The sequence below is a fragment of the Rhagoletis zephyria genome, unplaced genomic scaffold, assembly GCF_001687245.7.
Source record: "Rhagoletis zephyria isolate East Lansing unplaced genomic scaffold, Rhagoletis_zephyria_1.1 Rzeph_scaffold_00643, whole genome shotgun sequence".
NCBI lineage: Eukaryota > Metazoa > Arthropoda > Insecta > Diptera > Tephritidae > Rhagoletis > Rhagoletis zephyria.
In genome coordinates this window covers 103678-131308 of record NW_016157727.1, presented here as the reverse complement: position 1 = coordinate 131308, position 27631 = coordinate 103678, and the positions used below count along the sequence as shown (strand labels likewise).

Genomic DNA, 27631 nt, shown 5'->3' with positions numbered 1-27631 from the left:
GAGTAGTTTCCCACTGCCAACAACCATGAAAAAAAAATTATATTATTTTATAAAGACAGAATAAAACAATTCAAGACTGGGCGAGAAAAAGTAACGTTTACTAAAATTGTAAGTACTAGTATTTAGGAATATTCTCTCACCCAATTACTAACACACTCTTTCACTCGTTTACTCACTGACCCACTCACTTACTCACTGGCCGACTCACTTACTCCCTCATTAATTTAATCGCTCACATACTCACCTACTGACTCACTAATTCACTCACACATTTTTGCACTCACATACTCCACTCCCTGGCGCACTCATTTCCTCACTCATTCACTAACCGACGGACTCATTACCTTACTGGCTGACTCACAAACATTCATATTGTTAATTCGATTTAAATTTTAGTGTAATTTTGAAGCTTAATAAACACAAATATACTGCTTAAAATATTTACACTATTTTTTTTTTTTTGCTTCATCAAGCAAATTTTTAAATTTCCTAAAGCAAGTACTAAGGCATAAAACTTACACGGAAATGTGGGATTTTTCCCGTACGTAGTCGCATGTAATAATAAAAACATATGTATGTATGTAGATACATTATGGCAATGTGTGAATAACAATAAACCATGCAGATGTAAAATATTTACGAACAAACAACAACAATGTTCATACTCATAGAAGTTAAACCAATAAACGCCGCACAGAACAAAAGCGACGATATTTTTTCGATGAATAAATTTTACAATGGGAAAAGTAAAAATTCGATAGCATTAACAATAAGATGTGAATTTGTGCAATAAATATTAAATTTCTCTCTATTAATTGATACACATAAATACACACATACGAGGATGAGCCACATAAGCCTACAAAAGCGCTAGCAGGCTGCACATCACAATAATGTCAACAAGACAAACAACAGAAATGCTGCATTGAAAATCCACAAAAGTACTAAATATTAGTCTATACAAAATTATGTAGTAGATACATATGTATTTATGCAGTTATTCAATGAATATTTTTGAAATCATACATCATAAGCTGCGTGCGTGCGTGCATTTGTGTCGCGGCAATCAATGTAATGCAAGCGGCAAGCAAATTGCCAAAGTATTTAATGCGCTACACGCCCGGCAAAACATTAGCGGAAGCCTACAAAAACACTTGTACAAAAATACTACATACATAAATATTTACTGGCATTTGAGAGGAAAGTCTGTATATTTTATGTATGTATGTACATGCAGGATACAGTACATTTTGGATATGGATTTATGCCTCTGCAAGTTTGTGTTTTGTGTTGCAACTATTATGTTGCATATTCCGCGAATTTGACTGCTCTGCATGGCATTTTGACGCCGCTTAACGCTCAGTTTCCGCAAGTGTGGCATACATTTTGCGAAGCTAAATATTTATTGCTACAAAAATATAATTTTTTGTATGCAAACAAATGCTTATAACGCCATACGCGCGTGCCAATGTGCAAACATATTCATGGAAAACGAAAATATGAACCAGAACATGAACGAAGGAAATTGAAAACAAAAACATGCAGAAAAAAAGTATGTAAATACTTATTGACGTTAAACAAAGGTTATGAACAATAAAAAGTAGTTGATTGAATAAAATTAATAAAATAGATTATTTTTAGCAGTCGGATTATTGGGTGTGATGAAAATAAAAAGCATCAAGCCCCGAATAAAATTTACATATATTGTTTAATAGAACGTACCTTTGTATAAGCAAAACAACGTATGCTTTGCAAAATTCTGTATTGAAAAATTGGAAAACCGTTAGGTAAAGTAAATTTTGTAAAGCAAAATTTTAGCAATACATCTCTTTTCATTATCCACACACTGCAAAAAGAATTTAGTTACGTCGACTAAATATGTTTCTCTCAACACCTTATATGGTTATAGCGACGTTATTTGGTTATGGTTACCAAATCTTTCATTGAGAGAAATATATTTAGCTGACATTTTTCTGAGTGTAGATAGTCCAAATTTTCAATACCGAATTCCGTAAAGCAAATATAAATACAAATATATAGTTTATGTAGAGGGTATTAAGTAAATTATAATGAATGGTACTTTCAGAAAAAATTCAAATTTATATTTTTGTTTACAGACTGAAAAGTCTGTCTCTGAGCACTGCAATTATTTTTTTTTTATAATAAATTCTCTTGAAGACGCTGATACAAAAAATGTTTGCTTATGGTTTGAAAAAGATTACATATTTGTAGACAAATCTCAGCCAAAATATTCACAAAAATTTTGCTCAATTCACCATGAGTCTACAAAAATACCTTTTCCTAGAAAACAAAACAGTGTTAAAGGTGGGCATCGCCGGCTAAAACTTATCGCTGGGAAATGAAATTTCGGGTTGTATAAGCCTATCAATGACTTGAAAGGCGAGTTGCTTTATGAGAAAGCTCAGCTCACGAAAACTCAAAGTGGAAAAAATAACCCAAAAGATAAAAGCTGTAAAAAAGGACATATAAAATTTAAAAGAATAATGAAAAAAAAAACTAGACTTAAGTCGAAATTTCTAAATATAATTGCTAAAAATTGTATATGTCGGAATATTTCTTTATTTTATTTTATTTTTATGTATGTTGCCGCATAACTTTGGACCACCTTAACCAATTTCGATAAATATTTTTCTATCTGAAAGTTAGTGTCTCACAGGTGGTTCTATACTAACTTAGTTTAGTTTCGATCATTGGATCATGCAAAAATTAACGGTACACCAAAGTTTGTATATGCGAATTGAAGTGGGTTGTGTTTTCTGCTTAAACAATTATTTTTTTTGTATTTAAAAATCAATCATACAAAATCTGAAATTTTTAGTATTTACTTATTTACTTCATTTAAAATAGCTTGCTAGAAAATTTATAGAAATATATTTATTTTTGTTCGAGTACCTAATGCTCGTCCACGGCGTATGAGTAACTTGTGCGGTTTCATTTGACCGTTCATAAACCTTTTATTCACTTATCGATTTTCTTTATTGGTAGCTTGCTTTTCGATTTTCGAGATCAGGAAACCAGAAAACTACCTCAGGAGGGCAGCTCTGCAGTTCTGTATTTTATCAATTGCCTGGTTTCAGTTATAGAGAGCCACAGATGCCTTCCGCACACTTTCCTTCCTATCTAGAGTACTTAACTCTAATGGAAAATGCAGAGCAAACAACGCCATTCAAGTCGCGTTGTGTATCTTTTTATTGCTAGAGAACAAGAAGGTTTCCATCTTAATAGGAGTTACAGCGAGTCATCAGGTGCAAGTCCACAATCCAAAGAAAGAGTGAGATGGCGGTAGAACTACCCCATTCGGTCGCAACCGTTCTGTTGCAGACAGTGTCGTCGCAGCCTCCCAAAGAAAAGTATTCAAACAGTAGCCTAAAAAGTATCCACATTTTTTTTTTTTTTTAAGTATCAACGTATCAATCTGAAAAAAGCCTACAATAAAAATAAGATAAATAAATAAATAAAGTTGCACTAAAAAACATATGTTTCTAGAATTTGTAATACATTAAATATTTTGGTTTTGCTTTTTTTAAGCATTTCAATTTAAATATCCATTTTAAAATTCATATTATTCTTGAAAAATCCCATTTCAAGGTCATTGTTTAATATTCGTTTTTAATACATTTAGAACACATAATTAGCGAGTACACAAGATATTGTCGTTTTTTTGTAGGTCGTAAATTTTAAACGACTAAAAATATATAAAGGGCGTTTGCATATTTAGTACCATAAAAGTAATATTATGAATTTTTTTCTAAGCATTTATACTTTACTGACCACAAAAGAAGTATCCTCACAGAATTAATCGAAAAAAGTATCCTTTTGGATCCGTATATTGGTTGCAGATAATCTGGTATTTATTCATAATAAAATTAATTTTCTCCCTAATTTAACCGAGGACATTATAAAAAGACACCTCCTTGTCGAAAAAAGAATTCGTCGTGAAGTGCGAAAGCTTTTTCAAATGTTACATTTCTATATAATTTTTGTGAAGGTACAATCATTTCAAGCATTGCCCCCACTAACACACCTAGTATGTTCAAATAATGTCTGTTTGAAGCGGAGGAGGAAGCGCTTGCCAATTTTTTTTTTCCATTCCACATTTAATTCTGAGGTAATGCTGTTTTTTTTTTTTTTTGCTGGGCAATGCAACCCATTTATATTTCCAATTAAACTTCCTTCATTCACTTTCTCTATCAACATTCACATACAGTATGTACATACATACATTTAACGAACCACTGATGCCGCATTTACATACCGCTTTGTGCAATACCCAAAAAGGACCAAAAACAACAACAATTCATTCAACAGATCGCTTAGTATTTTTTTTGCATATGTACATAGATAGTGCTTTGAATTTGCCACACCACCGAATTCCACAATGAATATTTGCATACGCATTAAAAGCAGAACTCTCGCACAAATTTACATACCACAAATACACATGCAAATGTGTAACGAAATCTAAATCGAACAAACTACAAAATAGATAAATGAAAGTCCTGCACAAAACGACCAATTGATATAGACACGAAATAGAATAGAAAAAAAGCGGAAAAATACCAATTGCACCAATGAAAATTTTAAATTTTTTGTTTTCATGCAGATATGTGTGTGGTGCCCCCGTGCGAGTACAGTGTCGAAAATATGCAGTTTGTTGTAATCTCTCAGTTTCTATTTATGCAGTTTTTGCACCAACTTAAGCTGCAGAAATATTTGTGCAAATAAAAATATGTCCATTGTATTTTTGGATATATGCATAATCGGACCATATTCACATAGCGTTAACGTAGCTGATAAAAGGAGCATAAGTCGGAATTTTAACTCATTTGATTGGAAAAGTTTTGAAGAGGCAGGAGGTTAAGTACATTACGACATATATAAAAAAAAAAAAAACCGTTAAAAATATCTGCATGCTCAGCATATGAAGATTTCTCTGCATCAGCGCGCTGTCTTCAGAGTTGTCAATAGAGGATGATCAAAGAACTGCGGCAGTTTGGATTTTAACTATTTTAATGAGCATATACTAGGAATTTATTACTAAATATTCTTCTTCTAAATACACTCTCCCCATTTTCCTGTATACAACTTTGTTAAGTTGAGCCAGAAGTTCTACGTACTTCACGCGACAATCCACATTTGTTGGTACCCTTGGCCTATGCGAGCAAAGTCATAAATTTTCCATAGAAGAGCTCGCTCTCTCGAAAGCTTCCAAAGCCCATTTCAGCTTGGTTCGATGCAGCCCATATTTCCGCGCCATATAAAAAAGACAGGCATAATAAGAAATTTGTTTGATTGATTTTTGTTCAACGGGAGAAGGCTTTGCTTTTCAATAGCCCATTCAGCAGCTGTTGGCAAGAGTCATTCCTCACCACGATGTAGAGAACAAAGGTGGCGCCCATCTCGTACCGCTATGCCGCTCTCAGTAAATTTGACAGAATCGCTGCCTGCATTTTGTCACACTTGATTCTTTACGTTTTTCTTGCAAAATTTTGTCTTTTTCTTGCATTCTTGTTGGCGTTTTGATATTCCTCTTTCGCAACTGCAGCAGAGTGATGTCACCCAAAATTTACTCTCCGGTGGGCAAAATCTTGTATTCCGTCATTCTTGATTCCTCACTTCGTCTCCAGTCTAATATTATTCTTTGTTTTTATGCCTGACCTTAAATAACCAAAATCTTTAACTACTGCAAAGTTATAACTATCTACAGTAGCGTGTGCCTCAATATCCGAAAACTTTTTGTTTGTTGCCAAAAGGTGCCCATACTTTATCTTGTATTCGATCACCTCCAGACTAACCTCTCTCTATTGTGTCAAAAGCGGATTTTAAATTGACGAAAACGTGGTCTGGGTCTTTTCCAGGTTTTGATGAGCTATGAAAATGTAGCTATCTGTGGATTTTCCGACCTGAAGCCACTCTGAAAGGTCCCAATCAGTTCGTTCATAAAAGGCTTCAGTTTTTCCCACACTTTCGTCTTTGGGACCTTATACACAATTTTACATAACAAGGTTTATCGCGCGGTAATCTCCCGCAGATTTTCCATTCAGCTGACTTTCCGTCGGCTCCGGAGGGTTGTTTTTTCTACGCCGCATTATTTCTGTTCTCATCTCGTCGGGATCGAATGGAAATATGTGAGCTTTATCCTCATGCATTAGTTGAGGTTCAATTCGTAATATCTTAAGTGTACTCTGGGCAGTAGTTCTTTGCACCAACGCCTTCTGCCTATCGTTACTTTTTCTTCAAAATTCAGCTCTCTTCTTTTCTTGCTATCACTGAACTTTGTTCGGGCGCTGCATGGTCATTTATATTAACGAAGACGAGTCGGTGTTGGCTCCTTGGATGCGCGTAGAGAGCGCATGAAGGGCATTTTTCGTCAATCACAATATGACTTGCTTACAAACAAAGTGTTGGAGTATTTGGCCAACCGTTACTCCTACACCAAATTTGTGCACCGTCACGCTGAAAAATTTGTGTAGCTTTGCTCCACCAATCGTATTTTGGGAACTACGGTGACGTCGGCCTTATAGTAGCATTACTACGCTCGCAATGTATTTCCTTCCGACTATTTTCTGTGTCCAAACGAAGGGGCTTGGCAATGGCGCCAGTAAGAGTTTTGAATCGTATGAAGAGGACATCGCTGAAATAAATGCTTGTTTTGGGAATCTTGATGAGTCGCTTGAAGAATGGAATACCACCAACCCTAACATCGAGTTGTGAGCCACCTGTGCACAAACGGATAGACCACTTCCTATATCTTCTCATTACCACTATGCCCTTGAAGGTAGGAATGCCATGCGGATGTTATGCAACTGCACTGAAAAAACATAGGTATGTATATCTGGGCAGCACTGAAACCTTCATATCATTCGTGATTCCAAATAATTCATATAAAAAACTGGTAGAATTTTTAACAAAATTACAGAATTCTGATTCGAATTTTGTTCGAAATATTCATTCCTGTAAAATAATATATCGACCCATTTGCGCAAAATTACCGTAGGTTACATTTTTTACGAAACTCACTTTTTATTTTTTTGAGGGAACAAGAAAAAAGCAAAGCAATTAAAATTTCATATGTGCTAGTTTTGATTTAGAAAAAGTTTTGAACCCTCCATTCGGAAAACAAATAACCCTTTTTTACTCAGGAAGATATGTCTATGTATTATAATTTTAGCGGTTACGAAAATGCCACAAGAAATGTAATTTTTTTTTTGTGGGGTGAACGTGATGGTAAGCGGGGCTGCAATGAAATATGCACCGTACTTTATAAATATTTACTTATCGTTGACGAAAGAGGTATGTACAGCTGGTGACATAAATCTTTATTGCGACAGTTGCGCTGGTCAAAAATTCTTCGACCTTCGTAAGTGAGATTAAGATAACATATTTACTTGCAGGCCATACTAAGACGCCAGCTGATTCTGTGCATAGTACAATTGAATTTTTTGTACCAAATCGTACTATTTGGGCGCCTAGTGAATGGCCCATAATCATTCGCAATGCACGAACTAACCCTTCACGTTACCACTGCATCAAAATTGACCACTCTAAGTTTAAAAACTGGAAGTCTTTTGCAGATGTTTTGTTACCCAACAAAATTAAAATAAACTTAAATGAGCGTCGTATATCCGCGGATGTCTAATGGCGATTTCGTTTCTACAAAAAATGCTGCCTTCTCATCGCCATCTTCTTAGTGTTTGTGCGTAGAGGGCAGAGAGAAGGTTGCATTTTTTGGTAGAAACGACATGCGCATAAATTTCCACGTTCGCAACATACCTTTTTTGGTGGTGAAAATATATAACTAGAGATCACTCTTTGATGCGAAAATGCGAAAGGCAAAAATGAGCGCTTTGCTTTGCACAAAAGCGTGACCAATGTAGTTGCTTTGGCTTCGAAATTTCAAACAGTTCAGCCACAGCGCCGTCTCAAATATTCGTTGCGCTTCGTTTGTGCTGTCGCTTTAACTGCCGAACGATGTGCGAACAGCACAGCACAGCACAGTTTTCTCGCTCTTTGCATTTGAGTCAGGGTTTTAGCTGTGCGTTTGTGCGAAACGTTCATATGTTTGTTGTAAAATACTGTCGAATATTTCACATTTTTAATAGCTGCGTATCATGCGGTCCGCTTGAATCCAACGACGGAGTAAAATTTAGTAAAGAACCGTTGCCTTCGGTGTTTTTGGTCTCAATGCGCCCCTTATTATTTTAGGCTTGGTACACCTCCTTTAGTTAGTTAGTTCCCTATTTAAGAGCGGTACACAGTACTATTGTACTAGAAAATATACTCCGACTAGCTGCTTAGTTCAGCTTGTGTATTGAGCTGAAGGTAAACACTGAAACTATTGTCTTGCGTATCCTAATCTCAACAATAGGACCCTAACTATCTCCCCGTCTAATATGAACCAACATAGTATTTAGCTCGTTACGTTACAACTAATTGGAGGTTTTCCTGCTAGCGATAGTTTACTAAGTTCCAGTGTTTTGGGCTTTCCCTTAATTAGCATCAAAAAACCGTATTTGCCGGGCGCACGCCAAATCCCTAATTTCCAAAATAAACTCTGTAGCTTATATACCAAACAAAATTTTAATAACGTTAGATATTTCCTTTCTAATCGAAGCCGCCAAATGCAAGTACAAGCCAATACAATGTAGCACATATCTCACCACATTATCCACCAATTTCGGCGCGTGCATACGCTGTCACAATTTTGCAAAGAGTTTCTTTTTTTTCGTCTACACAAGCGGGTACGTATTTGCATTGCCTACAGATTTCGTTAGTTTCGAAAATAATCAGAGGCAGAAGCGACAACGGCGGTTACCCTTTTGTCGCTCCCAGCGTGCACAACCCGCATTAGCAACGGTAAATGGCATTTGTGATTGTATTAGTGCAAACGAAATTTGACAATTTTAGTTTTTTCGGAACGACAACAATTGCCGCGAGGGAAGCGAAAAGCGCACGGCGGGATGTGCCCCCAATAAGCAGCGTGAAAATGTGCGCAAAATATTTCCATGTGTGCTCGCTTGTGTTCGTTCGACCAGCATTTCGTTAGCATGCGCTCGTTCGCTTTGAAAGTTTTGTAATTTACGAGCGTTTGTGGCGGTGCGCGCAACCCATTGCCAATGTGCGGTTATGTTAGCATACTTTTAGGCGTGAATGCTCCGTGTTTGCACTAATTGTTTGGCACAAGTGTTGCGCCAGCTATGCAAATGCTCATGGGAATTTTGGCATTTACAAATGCGCATATTGACTAATGCACATACAGTCACATGCACGCCACACACACACACACACACACAAATACACTCATACTATTTATTACACGCCTACATGTGTGCATACAAAAAGTGCAAGTTGGAGTGCATGTAGAATGAGAATGTATTGTGCTGGTTGGTTGGTAAATGTGGCGATGCTAGGGACATACTATGTACTTACATAAATGCCAATTTTCCGTGCATTTGTTTAACATTTTTATATACTCGTATTTAGTAATGGAAGTTACTTTGTGTATTTTGTAAAAAAAGTACTCGTATGCACTTTTATTATAAGCATCTTCATATACCTAAAAACGATCAATGCACTTTGAAGGGAGTGCCAGCTTTGAAAACCAGCACTAAACAACTATTCATAGATACTTCCTGCACGCGATAAAATATTTGTGAGGCAGCCTAGTGAAAGGCCTATCGCAGCAGTGTCTTATTGAGTGTGGGTAGCTTTAAACAAAGAAGCAGTCGATATGCTACTCACCAGCTTTCTATCCTTTGAATATTCAAGTCGAGTAGACCACAAGTAAATGCCTGATTATGGCAACGTAACGTAACGTAGAGGCTATCTAGTAAAAATTCTCTTAAATGGATGTTGCTTATATTTGGACAGGCAAAACTTAACGTAACTTAATTCCACGTCGAATTTGATTTTCTAAGTTCTAAGTTACGTTAAGTTAAGTTAAGTTGCCAGAATCAGACTTACCTTAGTAAAGTGAAAAATGGATAAACTGGATATCAAAGAAAGATCTACTCACACATAAGAAAGCTTGTTAGAAAAGCCAAAAATACAGACAATAGCCAAAAAAAATGTACATAAGAAATTCGATTCTTGAATTATATTGCATCATGCGTCAATATGCTTTGTGGGCAAATCATGGCTGCGCCTCCCTTATGGCTTCTACGTGGCTTTCAAAATTGGTGGTTTTTACGGATATGCGCCAGCATTTCAATGATTCAACTGTTATAATTATGATGCATGGAGCTCATTCGCGCTTTTTAGGCTAAACTGAAAGTTATTGGTAAAGATATTCAGGCATATTCATAGTCGAAATAAAGTCGACTCTAAATTTAATAGCAGATTTTTAGCAGATATAAAAATGAGGTGTCACAGGGAAGGCCTCGTCCATCGGGTGTGCAACATAGCTTTAGTTCCATGAAAGGAGATGCCACATGTTAGAAAATCGAATTCAAAATTTCTCTGCCCCAGAGGGTTGCGTTAAATATTTAACACCAAGTCAGTCATAAAATCTGTATCGGTCGTTCGGTTTTAAAAGATGATCGACCTGTAATTATCGCAGGAGATTTCAAAGTCAACTTTTCGCTGGCCAAATCTGATGCACTGACAAAATTTATTAAAGTAAAATTTTCACTGGAAATGGTAAATGGTAGAAATGGTCCAACAACCAATGGAGCGGCTGCCATTGATGCGTTTTTTTTTCAGAAATGCTAATAATATTGAAATCAAACGTTTCATATCTTACTTTAGTTACCACAATCTATTAGTTAATGTTGTAGATATGGATGTTTTCCTAGGCCCATATAATAATTAAACATTGCAGTTGGTTTTAAAAAATAAAAAATTAAAGGCAGTTAAAAAAAAATCATTAAATATGTTTTTTGTATATTAGAACATATGTATATGTGTATGTAAATCGCACATTTCCATCTTTCTGGCATTTCCTCTATTAAGTTTCACTTCTTCCGCGGGTAGGGACCACACGCACTGAGCTTTTTTTTTTTTTAAGTTTCTCACGATAGGAGTCATCCAATGTCTCCAAGAATGATGATAAGTCATGACTTCTTTTTGGCATGTCATGGCAACATTAAATAATTATTTGGAAATAATGGCACGTGTCTGTATAAAGATTCGCCGGCCCTGTCCTACCTCGTATTGTCCTGGTAAATGAGTGGCCGTAGCGATTACTATTTACAATGCACACAATGCAATAAATGAAGATAGATTGTGGGCGGTGTCACGCCCATTTTTCAAAATTTTATCGTAATCGTATTTTTTGCTAAATAATTATTACAAACATCAAATTTGAATGCCGGCCACTGTGGTGTAGTGGCAAGCAGTGCACGATTCCACTCCGCAGGGCCTGCTCAAAGCAACATCGCAAAAAAATGTAGAAAAAAGGTTTTTTCTTAACAGCGGTCGCCCCTTGGCACGCAATGGCAAACCTCCGAGTATATTTCTGCCATGAAAAACAGCTTCCGATGAAAATATAATCGCCGTTCGGAGTCGGCGTAAAACTGTAGGTCCCTCTCATTTGTGTGACAAAATCAAGGCGGACGCCAGAAATCGGAGGAGAAGCTTGTCCAAACACTAACATTTGTGTAAGCGCCAATCTATGTATTATTATTAATTTTGAAAAAATTAGATTCAGTATTTACTAATTTCTCGCAGATTTCGTATTTCTCCAAGTTACTGTTATACGGGATGCGGGCGTGGTTATTGTCGGATTTTAAAATTTTCAGCCGTTTGTCTTAAAAAGAATAAACATACCAAGGTTTGTTAAGATATCTGAATTTTTTACTCGAGTCATTTTGCGCAGAGACGGACACACAGATGGACAGATAGTCACCGTTCAATCGATTTCTTTTTTCATTATGATCATTTATGTATGTATACATTTGTCTATATCTGTCTTAATTCATTTTGTCTATTACAAACAACCGTTATGTGAATTATAATATCCTTGTGTACAAGTGCGCTCGGGTATAAAAAGTCTAAAAAGGCAAAGAAACCACAGTTATCACCAAATAAGGCAGTTCAAAGACAAACATTGTGTTGCGCCTTCATTGATGAATTTTTAGGAAAAAATGGGTTATCACTTTTATTTACAATTTATTTTGTTAAGCCAAGTAAAGGCATTTAAATTCTTTAATGCTCATTATTACCAATTTTCCTGTGTAAATCTAAATCTTAAATCCCTTATGAATCCCTTAATATGCACCCGATTACAAATTTCTGTTGTAAACATTTAATTGGTTTCGTCTGACAGTTGACTACTGGCTGTTATTTAACTCCACCAACAGCGACACAAAACCCCGTCAAGCATCATCAAGCACATAAAAATATACAGGAAAAAGCACTTTGTTGGACAAAAGGCCGAGCAACGCGAGTGGTTGGAGCAGTCTGGCGGGTATTAGCCAAACGCACTTAGAAGTACACGCGATACAAGCAAATGCATTACATACATATGCATGCATCCATCCGTAAATATGTTCCAGTAAACTCAAACATACATATTTACTACTTGATGTTGATATGTGTGAATACGCGCCCTTTGACACTAAAACCCACTCATACGTAAATATGTCTATGCATACGCTTGTAACTCTGCTCAGCCGCCATAACACCACCGCATTTTGTGTGGCTGCAAAATCACGCACTGGCGAATGTAGCAAACAGAAATGTTAAAAATACTCATAAAATAATATTTAATAACACAAGTAATTTTTAGAAAAAAAAACGGACTTCAACTCTCATATAAAAAAAAATATATATATATATATATATATATGGTCCAAAGTTATGCGGTAACGTACATAAAAAAAAAAAAAAAATATTCCGACGAACTGAAACCTCCTCCTTTTTTGGAAGTCGGCTAACAAAAAGCACCGATAAATGTATGAGTCCGAAATTTTGTCCACATATTTGTAATAACGTTGTATATGAGCTCCGAAAACATGGATGTATTGACGATTTATTTTAAAGTGTACCTCCCATACAAACCTAACCTTAAAAATGCCCTAAAGAGCAAAGCAATAAATATATATGATTCCGAAATTTGCCCATATATTTTTAATAACGTTATGTGGTAACCATCAAAAATTGGACGATCGACAGGGGAAAAAGTGCGAAAATTGTGTGTCCGTTTTTTAAAATTTCACAGTCTTCTAAGGCAAAAAAGGCACATTTTCTGCCCTTTAGAACTTTTTCCGACAATTAGATGATTGCTTAAAACAATAATATTATGAAATACGTTAGCTGGACAAGTACAAGAAGGCACATTTTGCGACGTGTAAGGGCAACATTTTTTCGGAACAAACGAAATCACCATTAATCACCTCAAAAAAGCCACAAATCCTGCAGGTCTTTATAATTAACATTAAACAAAAAAGCGGCAATTTGCCAGATGTTTCGCGAGCATTTATCCAAAATTCCCGAGAAGTGGTTATTTGATTGATATCACTTTTTCAACTTAATGTCATGAATTTTACATCTTCAAATAAACATATTCATGGAACCAGAATTAAGTGTTTTCATTTCTAACAAAATGGTAGCCAAATCACGTTATGGCTTTACATACTTTTGCGTTGCCTTGTTCATATATATTCTTACCTGTAATGTAACAGGCCGTAACAACAAAAATTCGAAAATTCTTTATCTGTTGCTTCGCGTGACCTTCTCGCATTTCTGGTAATCCGAATGAAAGAGTTTTCAAATATTAAAAAATGCATAGCAGTGTTGTACTGGAAAACTTTATGATGTAACGAATAATGAAGAATAAAATAATATTTGAAAATACCAAATAAAAATAATATTTGAAAATACCAAATAAAAATATTATTGTAAACAAGTATTTAAGTAAAAAATGCAAATATGTACATATTTTGTATTTTGTATGTTAAATATTTGTGTCTTAAATCCGTACTTAACATCTCTGGGAGCAAAAGAGCTGTATATGTATGTACATATGTATGTACGTAACGCAACGCGATGCTATGATTAGGTGAATTCACACACAAACCCAATAAGCTATTAATGTGCGAACGCTGACTGAGAAGCTTCACCTTTCATTGGCCACGACACTTAACTTTCCTTTGCCTTGCCTACTTCTGCTATGCTTTGGCACTTCTGAGAAGCGTTGCCAGGTTGACGTTTTTAACGTCATTTGGACGTTTTTTGTACCCTGTTGACGTTTGGACGTTTTTTGTGTAAAAAATTACGTTTTTTAACTTCCTAGTAATTTTTCTTTGTTACTAAATCTTATAAGTGGAACTGATTTGGAATTATTTCCTTCATAAATCTTCACAATCTTTGTGTTTTGCTGCAGCTGCTTCAAAAGATTTTTTCTGGATTGTTGGGCTAAGGATTCCGTGTTCAAAGGCTGGTTGTGTAAACACTTGAGGTTACGAGGCTTGCTTTAATGTTTGCAATTGCACATTAAAAGCCAATTCAGGAAGAGCCGATCTATTCCAGCAGGCACGTTCGCAAAAGCATCAAAAAGGCTGTGCAGCAAAAAACGTTAGAAAAAAGTACGCGACTTTTTTAAGACTGAAATATTAGGTGCATTCAATAACTTTTCCAGTAAGTACTTGCAGCGAGAGCGTAAAAGAAAAATGGGGAGTAAAATGGAGAGCAAGAGAAAATTTTCAAAAAAAGTTATTGAACGTCAAACTAGTAAAAACTTGCAACTTAAGCCATTTTGACACTTTCTGCCGGTTAAGTTTTGACGTGCAATTTTCTTTTTAATTGGGAATAGTTCCCATCGTCATAAAAATAAAAAATATACAATAGATTTAAAATTTTCATCCATATTTTCATTCCACTAATTATGTTTCATCAAATCATCCTCTTAAACAGTTTGTTTACATTTGAATTTGAAACATAACCTTACTTTATGACTCCTGCAAATTCCTGCCAGTAAAATTTTTACTTGCAAGAATTTTCTGCTCTCTCGGTTTGTTACGCTCTCGAATTCGCTCGCTCTTGCAAATATTTTGGGTTATTTAATGCATTCCCAGTAAAAACTTGCAAGTACTACAACAATTCGTAACATTTTTTTGATACTGAATGGACCTATTGCTATGCTCCTTCTTAGCAGAACGTAATTTAGCATTTTCGACAACCGAGCCCCTAACCAAATGTCTACAAGAAAAAAAAAATATTATTAAAAATCAACGCGATTATTGAGCCCCTTTAAACTTGCACATTATTGCCCTGAAATTTAATGGGCTATCAAACTGCATAATCAAAAAAAAAAATTCTAAAAACTCTGAATAAAAAGTTGGAAATCTAGCAGAAAATTTGCAGATTGTTTAAAATTTTTGCACAATTTTTGTGGATTTATATTTTGTTTGTTAATGAGCTTCGCTTTTATGGAAAAATAATAAACATTAAATAAACGAAAGAGAAACACCGATCAAAATATTGATGACTTAATCAGCTGATCACAAGTGTATGTATAAAATGATTTTTATATTAACGACCAGTTTACAATGAATTTTAAATGTGCTCTGTCGAAATGGCATTTTAATATATGTACACTACGTACATATCGAGCCCTAATCGCCAAAATAACGTAAGCGACAAAAAATTTTTTTGATGCAGAAATGCATCTAAATGCTCTAGGAATATTTCCGCATCAAAACGAAAATTTTGAAAAAATGTCGCTTACGTTATTTTGGCGGTTAGGGTTAGGGTATCTACCTTTGTATACAATAAAAGTTTAATAAGAACAATTTTTTGTACATCCATTTGAAAAAGACGTTTTTGGGTAGGAAATGACGTTCTTTCAGACCAAGAGGGACGTTTTCTCATGCCGAAGACCTGGCAACACTGCTTCTGAGCTTACGTTGCTCATTATCCTTAAGAAAATTTAGTGCTAAAGCACTCGTTGCGTTCTACAAATTTCTGAACTATCTCTGAACTGCTGCAAATCGGCTGCAGAGAGGGACAATTGAACCTTGCGGTGTGCTAGTTGCGTTGTCCTCAAAGTTGCTCACATTTAGCATGTGAAAGCTGAGAATCAATTGCATAAATTCTCACTTCTCGTACAATACGAAAATAGCTCCGCGGGAAGACCTCCGACTCGAACATCGTTGGTCGTGATTTCAAATCGTGTGGAGGCAGTCGTGATTTTCAAATCTTATAAATTTAAATTGTTGAGTTCCGCTGAAAATTTTAAGAGAAATAGATCAAACTTAATGTAAGTAAAATTAAAAAAATAAACAAATATTATATAAAATGCAATCTTTAGAAGAAAGAAAAAAACGCAAAAATATCAAAAAATCGATATTCACGGTTTTTTTCCTCATAAAAACTTATTGTCCCAGACCTGTCCAAAAGTGAACCAGTGCAGAACGAGTTCAAAAGTTCTGCACAGTGGGCAGTTGCCACTTCGTAGGACATCGCGATGTTAAAAAAGGCAAGACAGAAAGCATTGATTTGGGATATATGAAGGACCATTACCGTCCTTTTTCAAGTTAGTTCGGCGCTAGTTGCAGCATTCTTACTACTTAATTGTGCGTTTGGTGGCGTGTTCGTTTGGGCGTGTTTGTTTGGGCTTAAAATCATCCCCATATACCCATATACGAGTACATATGTCTGTACGTCTGAATGAATGCCTGCTTTGCCGTCTAGGTTGTCTTTTCTTCTCATCCTCCCCACGTGGATGTTTGCAATTTCTATACGTTCGCGCTTAATTCCACCAATTAATTTTCATGATGATCCGAGAAATTAAAATCACTCAAATTGCGTGGCCTGGAATATAACTAAATATATAGACATATGTATATTCACATATAGAGATATTTATGTATATATGTATGTATTCAACGGCAACCACAAACGATGGCGATGAGTGTTGCAGATGACGGCTGCTGTAACCACAACGCCACCATCCTCATCCTCATCCTCATCCTCATCCTCATCACAATTACCATTACCACCTCTACTCATTCTGTTGCTCAATGCACTCAGCGTTGATGTCAGTTAGCAACCAGCAGCGTAACACCCTCAGCTATGCATGAAAATCGCATCAAGTAAATCCCTTTGAATATGCCGCTGCGTCCAAAGTAGGTCGTAGGCATCCTTTTATCAGCGCCAATGTGCCACTTAGTGATTTATGTCAAATATGTACGTACATACGTGTCGAAAGTGCGCGCCATTTTCTGCTTTTAGCGCACTTTTATTCCTTTCGAGCCCTCCATGTAGGTACTTTGTGTTTTAGCTTTGCCTAGCTCCCCAGGCAACCAACCACTCTTTCGCTAGCTGTGCTGATGCGCCAATAATTTTTACTCCAACAATGACTGCAAGTGAAATTTGGAGTAGGGAAAACCATACATACCTACATACATATATACACATTGAACTGTTGACAATGGCCTTCTATGTGTAAATTTCAAGTAATTAAAAGGATTGCTAAGGATTTCACTTTTTCAGTTAATCTTTGCAATTAGAGTTTGTGATTTAAGCTTATTTTTTTTGTTTTTGATGACGCAAGACTTCTAAACATTTGCATAGTTCATCGTAAATTATCAAAAAAAATTTAAAAATTAAATAAAATATATTTTTAGCAGGGACCCAGGGAGACAACCTCCCAGGACCAGGGAGATACACTCAGCAGTCCTGCACACAAGCCTTTAGCGAGACTCTAGCAAAAGGTCAATAGGCGAGCTTTATTCCTCACCGAAAACCATATATTTTCTCTGACGCACTAGAGTAAGTTAGGTCAAAATTTCTTGAGAGAGTGACTCCCCTACACTTAGGTCAAAGTCAAGCCCATTTTTACGCAATCTTTGTACCCCTAAGATGCTGTGGCGCTCACTGGGGATAGAACCATTTCGTTGACGCAGTGAACTTTGAAAATTTCTATTCTCAAGTTACATACCTGATGACAGTACGAATGGAAATTGTGATAGCGAGGTTTTAGTTTTTTAAACTATAATTTTATTATCATAAGAAAGCCACATAAGCCCAGCACTTTCACAGAAGGATAAGTTCGTTTGCTGCTTATATGCGGCTGTAGTTTAGAAGTGGCCATTGGTATACCTACCATGTCCTTCCCCGGAAGGATAGGGGCAGTCATACCGTGTTCCTCGCCAATTCGTCAGCTCTGCAGTTGACCTCAATACAATGCTAGGCCATCTCGTTTAGAGATCTGCGCCATTCAGTAAGAGACTTTGTATTGTCTACACATAAGTCTAGAGGTTCCAGGGTTGCTTTACTGCCACATCATATAAGGACCTATCTTTTCTCTTTGGTGCCGAGTGACCACCTGCATGGCCAGCACCGCTGCCTGGGGTACATTGCAGTGGTCAGGAAGCCCTACTCCTTGACTTTTCCGTTGGTCTTGAGTTATCAGTATACATGTTTGCAGCGCTGCGTATGTCGTGAGGTCTGGTGTTCCATCGCCATTGAACCTAGGATTTTTGAGTGATCGAATATACCATGAGTCCAGGAATACACCGATCACATCTTTATATGGGAAAAGTGCTGTGGTGGCTACTTTGATGCATTTCATTGTGTTGTCAATCCAGAGTAACTGTCGAGAATTACTTCGAGATACTTTACTGTACGTCTAAACACTGTGTAGCTAAATAATCGAGTTAGGGAGTGTAAGAACCAGTACTTTGAACCATCTGCGAAAAGAAGTAGTGCAGTTTTAGCTGGCTTGACCTCAAGACGGCAGTTTTTGGTCCACGTAACTAGTGAAATAAGAGCGGCTGACATGAGATCGCACAAAGTTTAAAGAAATTTTTTCTGTATGATAACCGCAACATCATCGGCATATGCCACAGCTTCAGTTGGTTCACCGTCAATACCCATAGGAGTGGAGAGAGAACGCCCGCCTTGAAAGTGTCCCTGCTGAGAGACCTGTGAGTTGTTTACTCCCCAGTTCCGAGCTTACCCCTGGCATTACTTAAATGTCGTAATTTATATTGAGGCCAACCCGTTCTATTGTTGTGATGGGCCAAGTATTGATTCGACGCAAGGAAGAGAAAGACGTATCAGCGCTATTATTCGTTAATGTCACTGGGGCAGGAAGCGCTAGTCATTCCACATCTCCGTTCACTTATGTCGAATAAAAGGTTGAAATATTTATTTTTACTATATTGGATATTTCCGGAAGGAGCTGCGCCCGGTTTTTAATATTTCCAAGCTTCCATAATTCAATTAACGCTAAATTTTTCCAGTGTCATGCAATATAAGAGTTTTAGATCATATTGGAGCTCCCAGCCCCTTTTGCATTAACTAAAAAATTTGTTCACAAGAAAATTCTATTTGTGTGGCAGAGACCACAGAACATTTCACAATATATCGTCGCTTAAAGTACAAAACCGCGTATCAACAAAATGCAAAACCGCGTATGTAAGGTTGCATAAACTATTTTCTAGAGAGTAACAACACTCATTTTTCAAAATGGTTCTCTCTTTTATAAAGCAATCGCCCTTCTGGCTAGTATATTTCACGAGAAATGGATAAGGATTGAGCCAAGAGCTTGTGTGAGCAAATCCAATTTTTGGCAGCAAATTTCAGTTACGCGGTTTTGCAGAATGACGATACGTGGTTTCGTACTTTAAACGACGATACGCATTATGAAAGTATCAGTAGATAAGCAGTCGGGGGACTTATACATTTTCAATGCCATCTACATATGTAAAATTTTCACAAAAACTACTTTCCTATATGAGAACTCATCTAGGACTAACATCACTGATATGAACTCTAACTTTGCAATCCAATAGTAACTTCTACTCACAAATTATTTAAAAGTTTAACATTAAAATCGCCGATGACACCTTAGCCTTAGCTGAATTTTTATATCAGAAGCTCATTTTTGTGAGCTGTTTTATATCAGAAGCTCATTTTTGTGAAGATTTTAAATAGAGGTTATTGAATATAAGTCCGCGTTATGCAAATTCAACACCAAATAAAAACTATGTTTATAAACAGAAAAAGGGTAAAATACTAATTACTTATGTTCTTCCTTCTTCTTTTTCAGCGCTGACGGCAATTACGAAGTGACAATAATGACAAAAGCAATTTTACATCACACCGGCAAAGTGGTGTGGAAACCGCCCGCCATTTATAAATCATTTTGTGAAATCGACGTCGAGTATTTTCCATTCGATGAGCAAACGTGTTTCATGAAATTCGGCTCATGGACATATGATGGTTATATGGTGAGTAAAACCCGAAGAATCAAGTGAAATACGAGGGTGATTTGACTATTCAGTACCTTTTCGAATTTTTCTCATAGTATTTAACATAAAATCATACTCGAGCAAAATATTTCCCACGGGAAATGCTTCCTTAAGCTTTTAAAATATTTCATATGAACGTGTACATAAATAGCAACTAGTCGTCGCTGTAAAAACATCTATCGAAAACTTGAAAAAATTTTCTGCTGCGGTATTTGTCTTCGTACAAAAACATCGATAGTATCGATGTTTTAATTTTTTATTAACATTGGTATTTTTTTAGAATATTTATTCGTTGCTGATTTGGGGTTAGCAAGAAATATAGAAATATAAAAATCAAAGCGTAATAAACTCATAGGCCCGTAGTTATAGTCAAAATAAAATCAACTCTAAAGTTAAAATCAGCCTTTTTGACATAACTTTCAATAGGATATCTGTCAAAAATACCTGCTTTTAACTTTCAGAGTCGACTTTATTTTAACTATAACTACGGGCCATAATCTTTTACAGTTTTGCTCAATTTTAACGTAAAAGTGTACGAATAAGTGTTTACTTATAAAAAGGGATTTTGTAAGTGCCATTCGATCTCTTATAGGGAAAATTGACACTAAAAAACTGAAGTAGGTACCTTGCATTATAGCTTTAAAGAGCAAATGTTTAATTTATTTAATAAGACATTATTTATAACACAAATGAATTGTGTTGTTGCCTTATGTATATTTCTTATATTAATTTTAATTTTCCATTAATTAATAAATAACTTCCAATATTCAATGTGATCTTAAATTCAACTCAAATGAATTGTGTCATTGCCACATTTACACATTTTCATTTTAAATTAGCAGACCCGGCGAACTTCGTCCCGTCCTAAATTAATTTTTGTTTACGGAAATATTTTAATATTACGGTTTGGTGCTTGTCAGAACGCATATTTCCATTGCCGTCTTTAATAACCTAACGAAAGTGTATGTTCGTGAAGAAGTTCTTGAAATTCTCCAATGATCTGGCGTTTCACAGGCAACACCGGTTTTCAATTTTTTTTCTTTACAAACCTTCTACAGATAGAGAGAAACAAAATGAAATAAAAACAAAGCAAATCCGTTGAGCCATTCTTGAGTTATGCAATAACACAGTAACACAGCAATTCATGTTTATATGTAAAGATTATTTTGAGTGGTGGCAACCCTGTTCAATTTTTTTTATCAAATTTGTTTATACATTCTCAGTGAAGTACATTATTACGGCTTATCTAGATTTAATTTTTGTTTTTGATATTTGAAGTATATGACAACACCGGGTTCCCATTTTTTCTTTACATTCATTCTACAGACAGAAAGGCACAAAATGAAATAAAAGCGAAGCGAATCCCTTGAGCCGTTATTGAGTTATTTGATAACACATGAAACAAACCATAAAAACTTTCGAATAGCGGCAACCCTGCCAAATTTTTTTTCTGAATTAGTCGTTCTTTATACATTTATAATTAAATTTTTTTCTCATATCGCAGTTATCTGGCAACACCGTTTCTCCAATTTTCTCATTACAAACGCTCGAGAGACAGAAAGACACAAAATGAAATGAAAACGAAGCAAATCCTTTGAGCCGTTCTTGCGTGATGCGATAACACACGAACAGCAATTCATTTTTATATATAAAGATTAAGAGTAAAGATTAAGTAAAGATTAATTAATGGATAGCTTTTAAATAATTAATCTAACTTGTTAAAAAATTATACTGTTTTTTAATTGATTTGGAGTTCAACTTAAAAAAAAAGTCATATATTCCAAGAAAAGTCGATAGTATCGATACCATCGATGTTTTATTGGCAAAAGCATCGAAAAATCAGTAGCTTCAAGCATTGATGTTTAGCAGCACTACAACAAACATCTGTTAATACATTAAAAAAGACGTTCACTAAAAAAAGACATGAGCTTGCTTCACGTATTTCTCCTGGGCTAAGGCCAGCAGGTATTGAAAATGGTCACTTCCCATGTAACGGTAGTTTGCGTAATACAAAATCTGAGATATTTTAGCAACTATCTGCTGAAGCTAATTCACAAAAAATTTATATTTACAATAATCACCTAGCAAAAAACAATTTGAATATTCATTTAAACGCTTAAATGTCTCGTAACCGCGTAAACTTCTTAAATAAACAGGTTTTCCATACAAAATTTTGTAAGTTTACGAGGTTTACGTGGTTTTGAGGCATTTAGATGAATTGCCTCAATAGTATTATATTTTTTTTTTTTTTTAATATATATGTTAGCACGACATATGTTTACGTAGCATATTAAAATAATATTAGGATTACCGGACTGCCAATAGATCAAAATGCTGAAGTTGTGACGCGTGTAGAACAAACCGTGAGAACAACAAACGGACAAAATATGTCACGTTGAGGTAAACAACTTCACCTGTGGGAAGCGCATTGTCAGCAAATTCCATTCACGCTGCAGCAAGGCAAACGTAGGTCTAGCGGTAATAAAAATAAATACTTTGTAATTATCAGTTCGTATTTAGAATACAATAAAGGAGCGCGGCTCCCTAAAACATATATTTTTTTGACTTACTAAGCAAACTTTGTAGAGTTGTTCACTTTGGTTCAATAAAAAATGTCACATAACGGTAATTTGGAGAAATAAAAAAAACGGCAGGAAGTCAGTAACTTACGTAGGAATTTCTTTTAAAATTTAGACAAAATTTTATAATTATCTCTTAGCTATAGATTCGGGTTTATAAAATTTTAGAAAACGGGCACCGTCCACTTATGGCAACATAAGTTATTGTGTGTCCGTAACCGATTTATCAATTTCTACCAACCTTGGTACATTTATTACCCTTGGCACAACAGGCAATATGTCGATTTATTTTTAGAATCGGACGACAACTATGTTCACTTTACATATAACAGTAAACCGAGATAGAAAAACTTCACTATTTCAATAACTAAGGGCGCTAATTTACTCCAAGTTATTTATTGCGAAAATCTCTTGATAAAAAATTAGTTATTATAGATTTTTTGAGAACGGACACCACCCACTTATGACTACATAAAATGTAATACTATGTTTACATATAAGTAGATTAACTCCATTTTCGAGCTAAACTCCCTGTAATAAGAAAAAGAGATTCAAAACTCGTCCCTCGTTAATATGTAATTATAAAATAATAATAATAATAAATAAATAATAATAAAAGATTAAACCGAGCGCAACCTAGTTTAATAAAACATCAAATTAAAATATATGTAAATTGCTTGATATAGCAGAAAAAAGTGATCACGGTGGCATTGAGAAAAAACTTAACTTTTCCTTTGGTTTTAGCGTTTCAAAAAAACTGTTCGGTTTGAATTCCGGATCATTTTAAAAACAGGTTCTTTTACATATTGGTTTTTCTTTTGTTCAATACGTACTAATTTGGGGAAGAATATTTATTGCTTCCATTTTTTGGGGTATTGAAAAAAAGGAATTAAGGATCAATTGATGTAAAAATTCATTAAGACAAAATGACGTCATAACTCTAACGCCTAAATGTAGTAGATAACAGTAAAAAAAAAAATTTAAATAAATAAAAACGACTAAAAGATACTTCCGAATATGCCTTAAATATTTGATATCCCTTCCACGCTATGCTCGATATACAACATATGCCCCGAATTGATTTGAAAAAAAGCAAGTGCATAGAAGACACTGTTACTTGACACTGATTACATCATGCTACCTTAGAAGTTCTACTAACTTGTCACAGTTCACAGTTCTGTACTAACACTGATTCACACAGCCAATTCATGTTACCGGCAAACTGATTCGAAAGCTAGATGTCCACCTTGACAGTTGCCAACATAGTACTTACTATCATTAATATATCCGCAAGCGTGTGTTTCTACTTGCACATGCCAGACGCAGCTGCACTAAATGAACTACCACAATGACTTTTTGAAAAATATCAAGCTGCCAAAAAATGAACAACCATCACATTCCAATGAAATGGACCAAGCAAGCAAATAAAGTCAAGTTAATATAAAAAAAAGGACAAATGAATGGAAAGGTGTGAGGCACAAGTAAAAAATGAGCAAAAATGCAATAAGGCAATTGTCAATGGCGTCAGGCCAGCGAAATAGATACATACATATGTACACACATACGCAGTTTAAGAGGGAGACGAGATTGACAAAGCGATGTGAAAAGAGATGAAATGAAGTGAGAAAATTGTAGGCCATGTAAAAAATGTACTTAGCTGTAAGTGAAAAACAACAAAGGCGAAGTACATGAATGTAAAAAAAAATGTAGCTGGTATGACATATTTTTTTTTTCTTTTCTTTTTTTTGTTGTTGAAAATAATGAATCCAAAATGCGGTGGAAGAGGTTCCAGTCGCAACTGTTGCGTTTTTCAAAAATAAGCATTACAATAGGCAGTTTATAAAAATTGTTTGGCTGTACATATTTGAAGTAGAGAGCAACAAAAAGTAACTGTAACAAAATTATGGAGAAAAATGGGGAAAAAGAAATGCTGACAAAAATTATGCAACAGTACATATTTATGTGTGCAACATAAGGTAAGGTCGATGTATACTATATTATGCCGAAGGATTGTTAATAATCAACACTTATATAATAATTCATTTAAGCTCCTTTCTAAAAAAAATTTTGTTTGAGAAGTCCATTTTATACGAGTATTGCATACATTACACAGGGAGAAATGCCTCGGCATTGATTCTAAAAAAATTTCCAGAATTCTTTTGTCGACTTATAAATCCATTTAAAGGGGCTATCAGGATCTATGAACAAAATTAGTCACAAAATTGCTCACTTCTTCTCTGGTCGCCTCTGAATACCCAACTGGTTATACTGCTAAGTGAGTGGTCGGGATCAAATTTGAGCTTTCAAATGGGCCCACTGGGGCTAACAATGCCTCTCGGCTCACTGTATGCCGGGAGCAACTTCATCCTCACCTACTTAACCATAGGTAGGATAGGTGTAATGGGGCTATATCCAATTTGCTTCTCTTAACTATTCTGGTAAAGGCTATCCTTTGAGATCCTTCGGAGTGCTCTTGAACACAAAGAAACCAGAAAGTACAACTGATACGCTGAGGATACTGCAAAGCTGCAGAGTAAAACGATGCTGCTTACATGGCAACGGGGCGATTGGGTGCAACGCGGACTGTGCCGATGGACCGATATAGGAAGCTAAATATAGAAGTCAGGCGTATTTTCGAGCTTCGAGGGACCTAAAGTGTTACGTCGCCTTCAAAAGGCAAATGGTTTTTACAAGAACCTGCGTACTACCACTCCAGTTCTATTCCGCGGCCGCCCAACATCTAAATAAAAAAACGTTGTTTCTAACGGCGGTCACCCTCGGCAAGCAATGGCAAACCTCCGAGTGTTTTTCTTCCTTGAAAAATCTTCTCATAAAACCATTTGCCATTCGGAGGCGGAGTATGGCCAACTATTTGTGTTATAATATCAGGGTGCACTTTGGGCATTCGAGGGAATGATTCAGCAGAAGTTGAGATGTATGAGCTTTACAACGATACAGACATATATAGTACATATTTACGATTATGTCGCTCCCTGAAAAATGCGCTACATAAATAATAATGAAGCATACACAATCTAAGCGTATCTAATCAATTTACTATTTTACTTGATTTGTTGGGGCAATATATTACGCTATTACAAATAACATGAGAAAAGAGCAACAACAATGAATAACCGCTTCGTAGTACATGGCTGTGGTAACAAAGCAATCTGTAAGGAAATATCTCCCTATGTGTGTAGCGGTTGAAAAAGCTAAAAAAAAAGTGCAAAGTAATCGACAAAACAACGCTTTTTGACAACAGTCATCAATAGAGGCGACAGCAATAAGAACGATTGACTAATACATATGTACATATGTATACTTATGTAGGGTGTATGAAGATTTTATTTCAAGATTTCAATTCCGCTGTGACAAATTTTTGATATCGCTTCTCAGCTGCATGTGTACATACATCATACACACTTTTTACTCTTATAAACACTAATACGAAATAAAACGTGCGGGCATAAAATGTATGCGTTGCCTTCTTTTATTTCGGGGGGAAATAAATAAGATGTAGATTGGTATGTACGAAATTGAAAATGCTTGTAGTTGATTAATATTATCTATGTACGTTTCGTAGTAAATAAGTTTGACTATCGAATGCCAAATGATGCTTTGCGTAACAATTTTTACAACATTCTATTGCAATTGGTTACGTGATGGCGATGGCATCTGGAAAATCCTGTCAATGTGAATGCCTCCTTTAAGCAGCAGATCGTATTTTTTTAGTACCTGGGCATAAATAAGCTTAGCAGACGAAAATATGTATATATGAATAGGGCTGACTCAATATTTTGTGAGCACAAATATGCATGTCATGCTTCCTAATTGGATTCAAAAATTTAGTCCTCATCGGATTTTTTTTTCAATCCTTGAGCACTGAATTTTCTCTGATGCATTTTGTACCTGCTAAATGTTATAAAAACCCGCTCTGATAGGCATTAACGGCCAAAAATTAAAAATTCAAAATTTTCCTACAGTTTTTTTTAAGATCAGAATCTATATATTTAATATCTGTTAGCCCGATTTTCAAGATTGAGATGTCAACTTAAAGCGCTTGGTCCTTAGATGTGCAAATTGGTTTTAGTTTTTCGAAACTAGTTGCCACCTGTTGAAAAATGAAATTCAAATTATCTAATAATCAATGCCATCAAATCCACACCGTTGGGCCGATTTCCCAAACTGAGACGTCAAATTAAAAGCCTTGGACCGTAAATGTAGATGTAGATAGGATTTAACTAATTGACAATCAATCTAATTGATTTTACCGAAAAACAAAATGTGGGGTGCTTGATATTAATTGTTTTAAACTTTTCATTTTCAGTTTAGTAATATTCAATATTGTAAATAGCAGGACTATAAAATCTAAGAAGCACCCAACACTTTGTTTTCCGGTTAAATTAATTTCATTGTTAAATACTTTAATCTTATTTTAGGTGTAATTAAATTAAGTTAGGGTCATAAAAACGAGTTTTTAGTTTTTTAAACTATAATTCTATTTTCATCTTTTTAGTCTTAAATTCAATTGATTTTAAAACAATTATAACGAATAGAATAACAAGCGAAATCAATGTTTGGAATATTTCTTCATACTCTCATCAGGTATGAACTTGACAATTGAAATTGCTGCATCCTTTAGGCCAGGGGTTCCCAAAGTTTTTCACCGCGGCGCTAAAAAATATCGGGTCACCCCTACTCTTCAAATGTCTAAGAAAACAAAAAAAAAATTACTTGTTTATGTAAGCATTTGTTGAAAATTCAGTCTCGCATAGAAATGTAAAAGTAAAAGTCACTAGTATTTTTAATGCAATCTTGCCAACAGCAGTGTTT

General features: G+C 35.4%; 1 protein-coding gene across 1 annotated transcript in view; it reads left to right on the top strand.

Moving 5' to 3' along the window:
* The window catches only part of nAChRalpha1 (nicotinic acetylcholine receptor alpha1), a 137489-nt gene that overhangs the window by 79428 nt on the left and 30430 nt on the right, over positions 1-27631 (top strand). The window contains exon 5 of the mRNA XM_017613298.1: positions 20018-20198. Coding sequence (XP_017468787.1) covers positions 20018-20198 — 181 coding nt within the window. The remainder of the gene's footprint in view (positions 1-20017; positions 20199-27631) is intronic.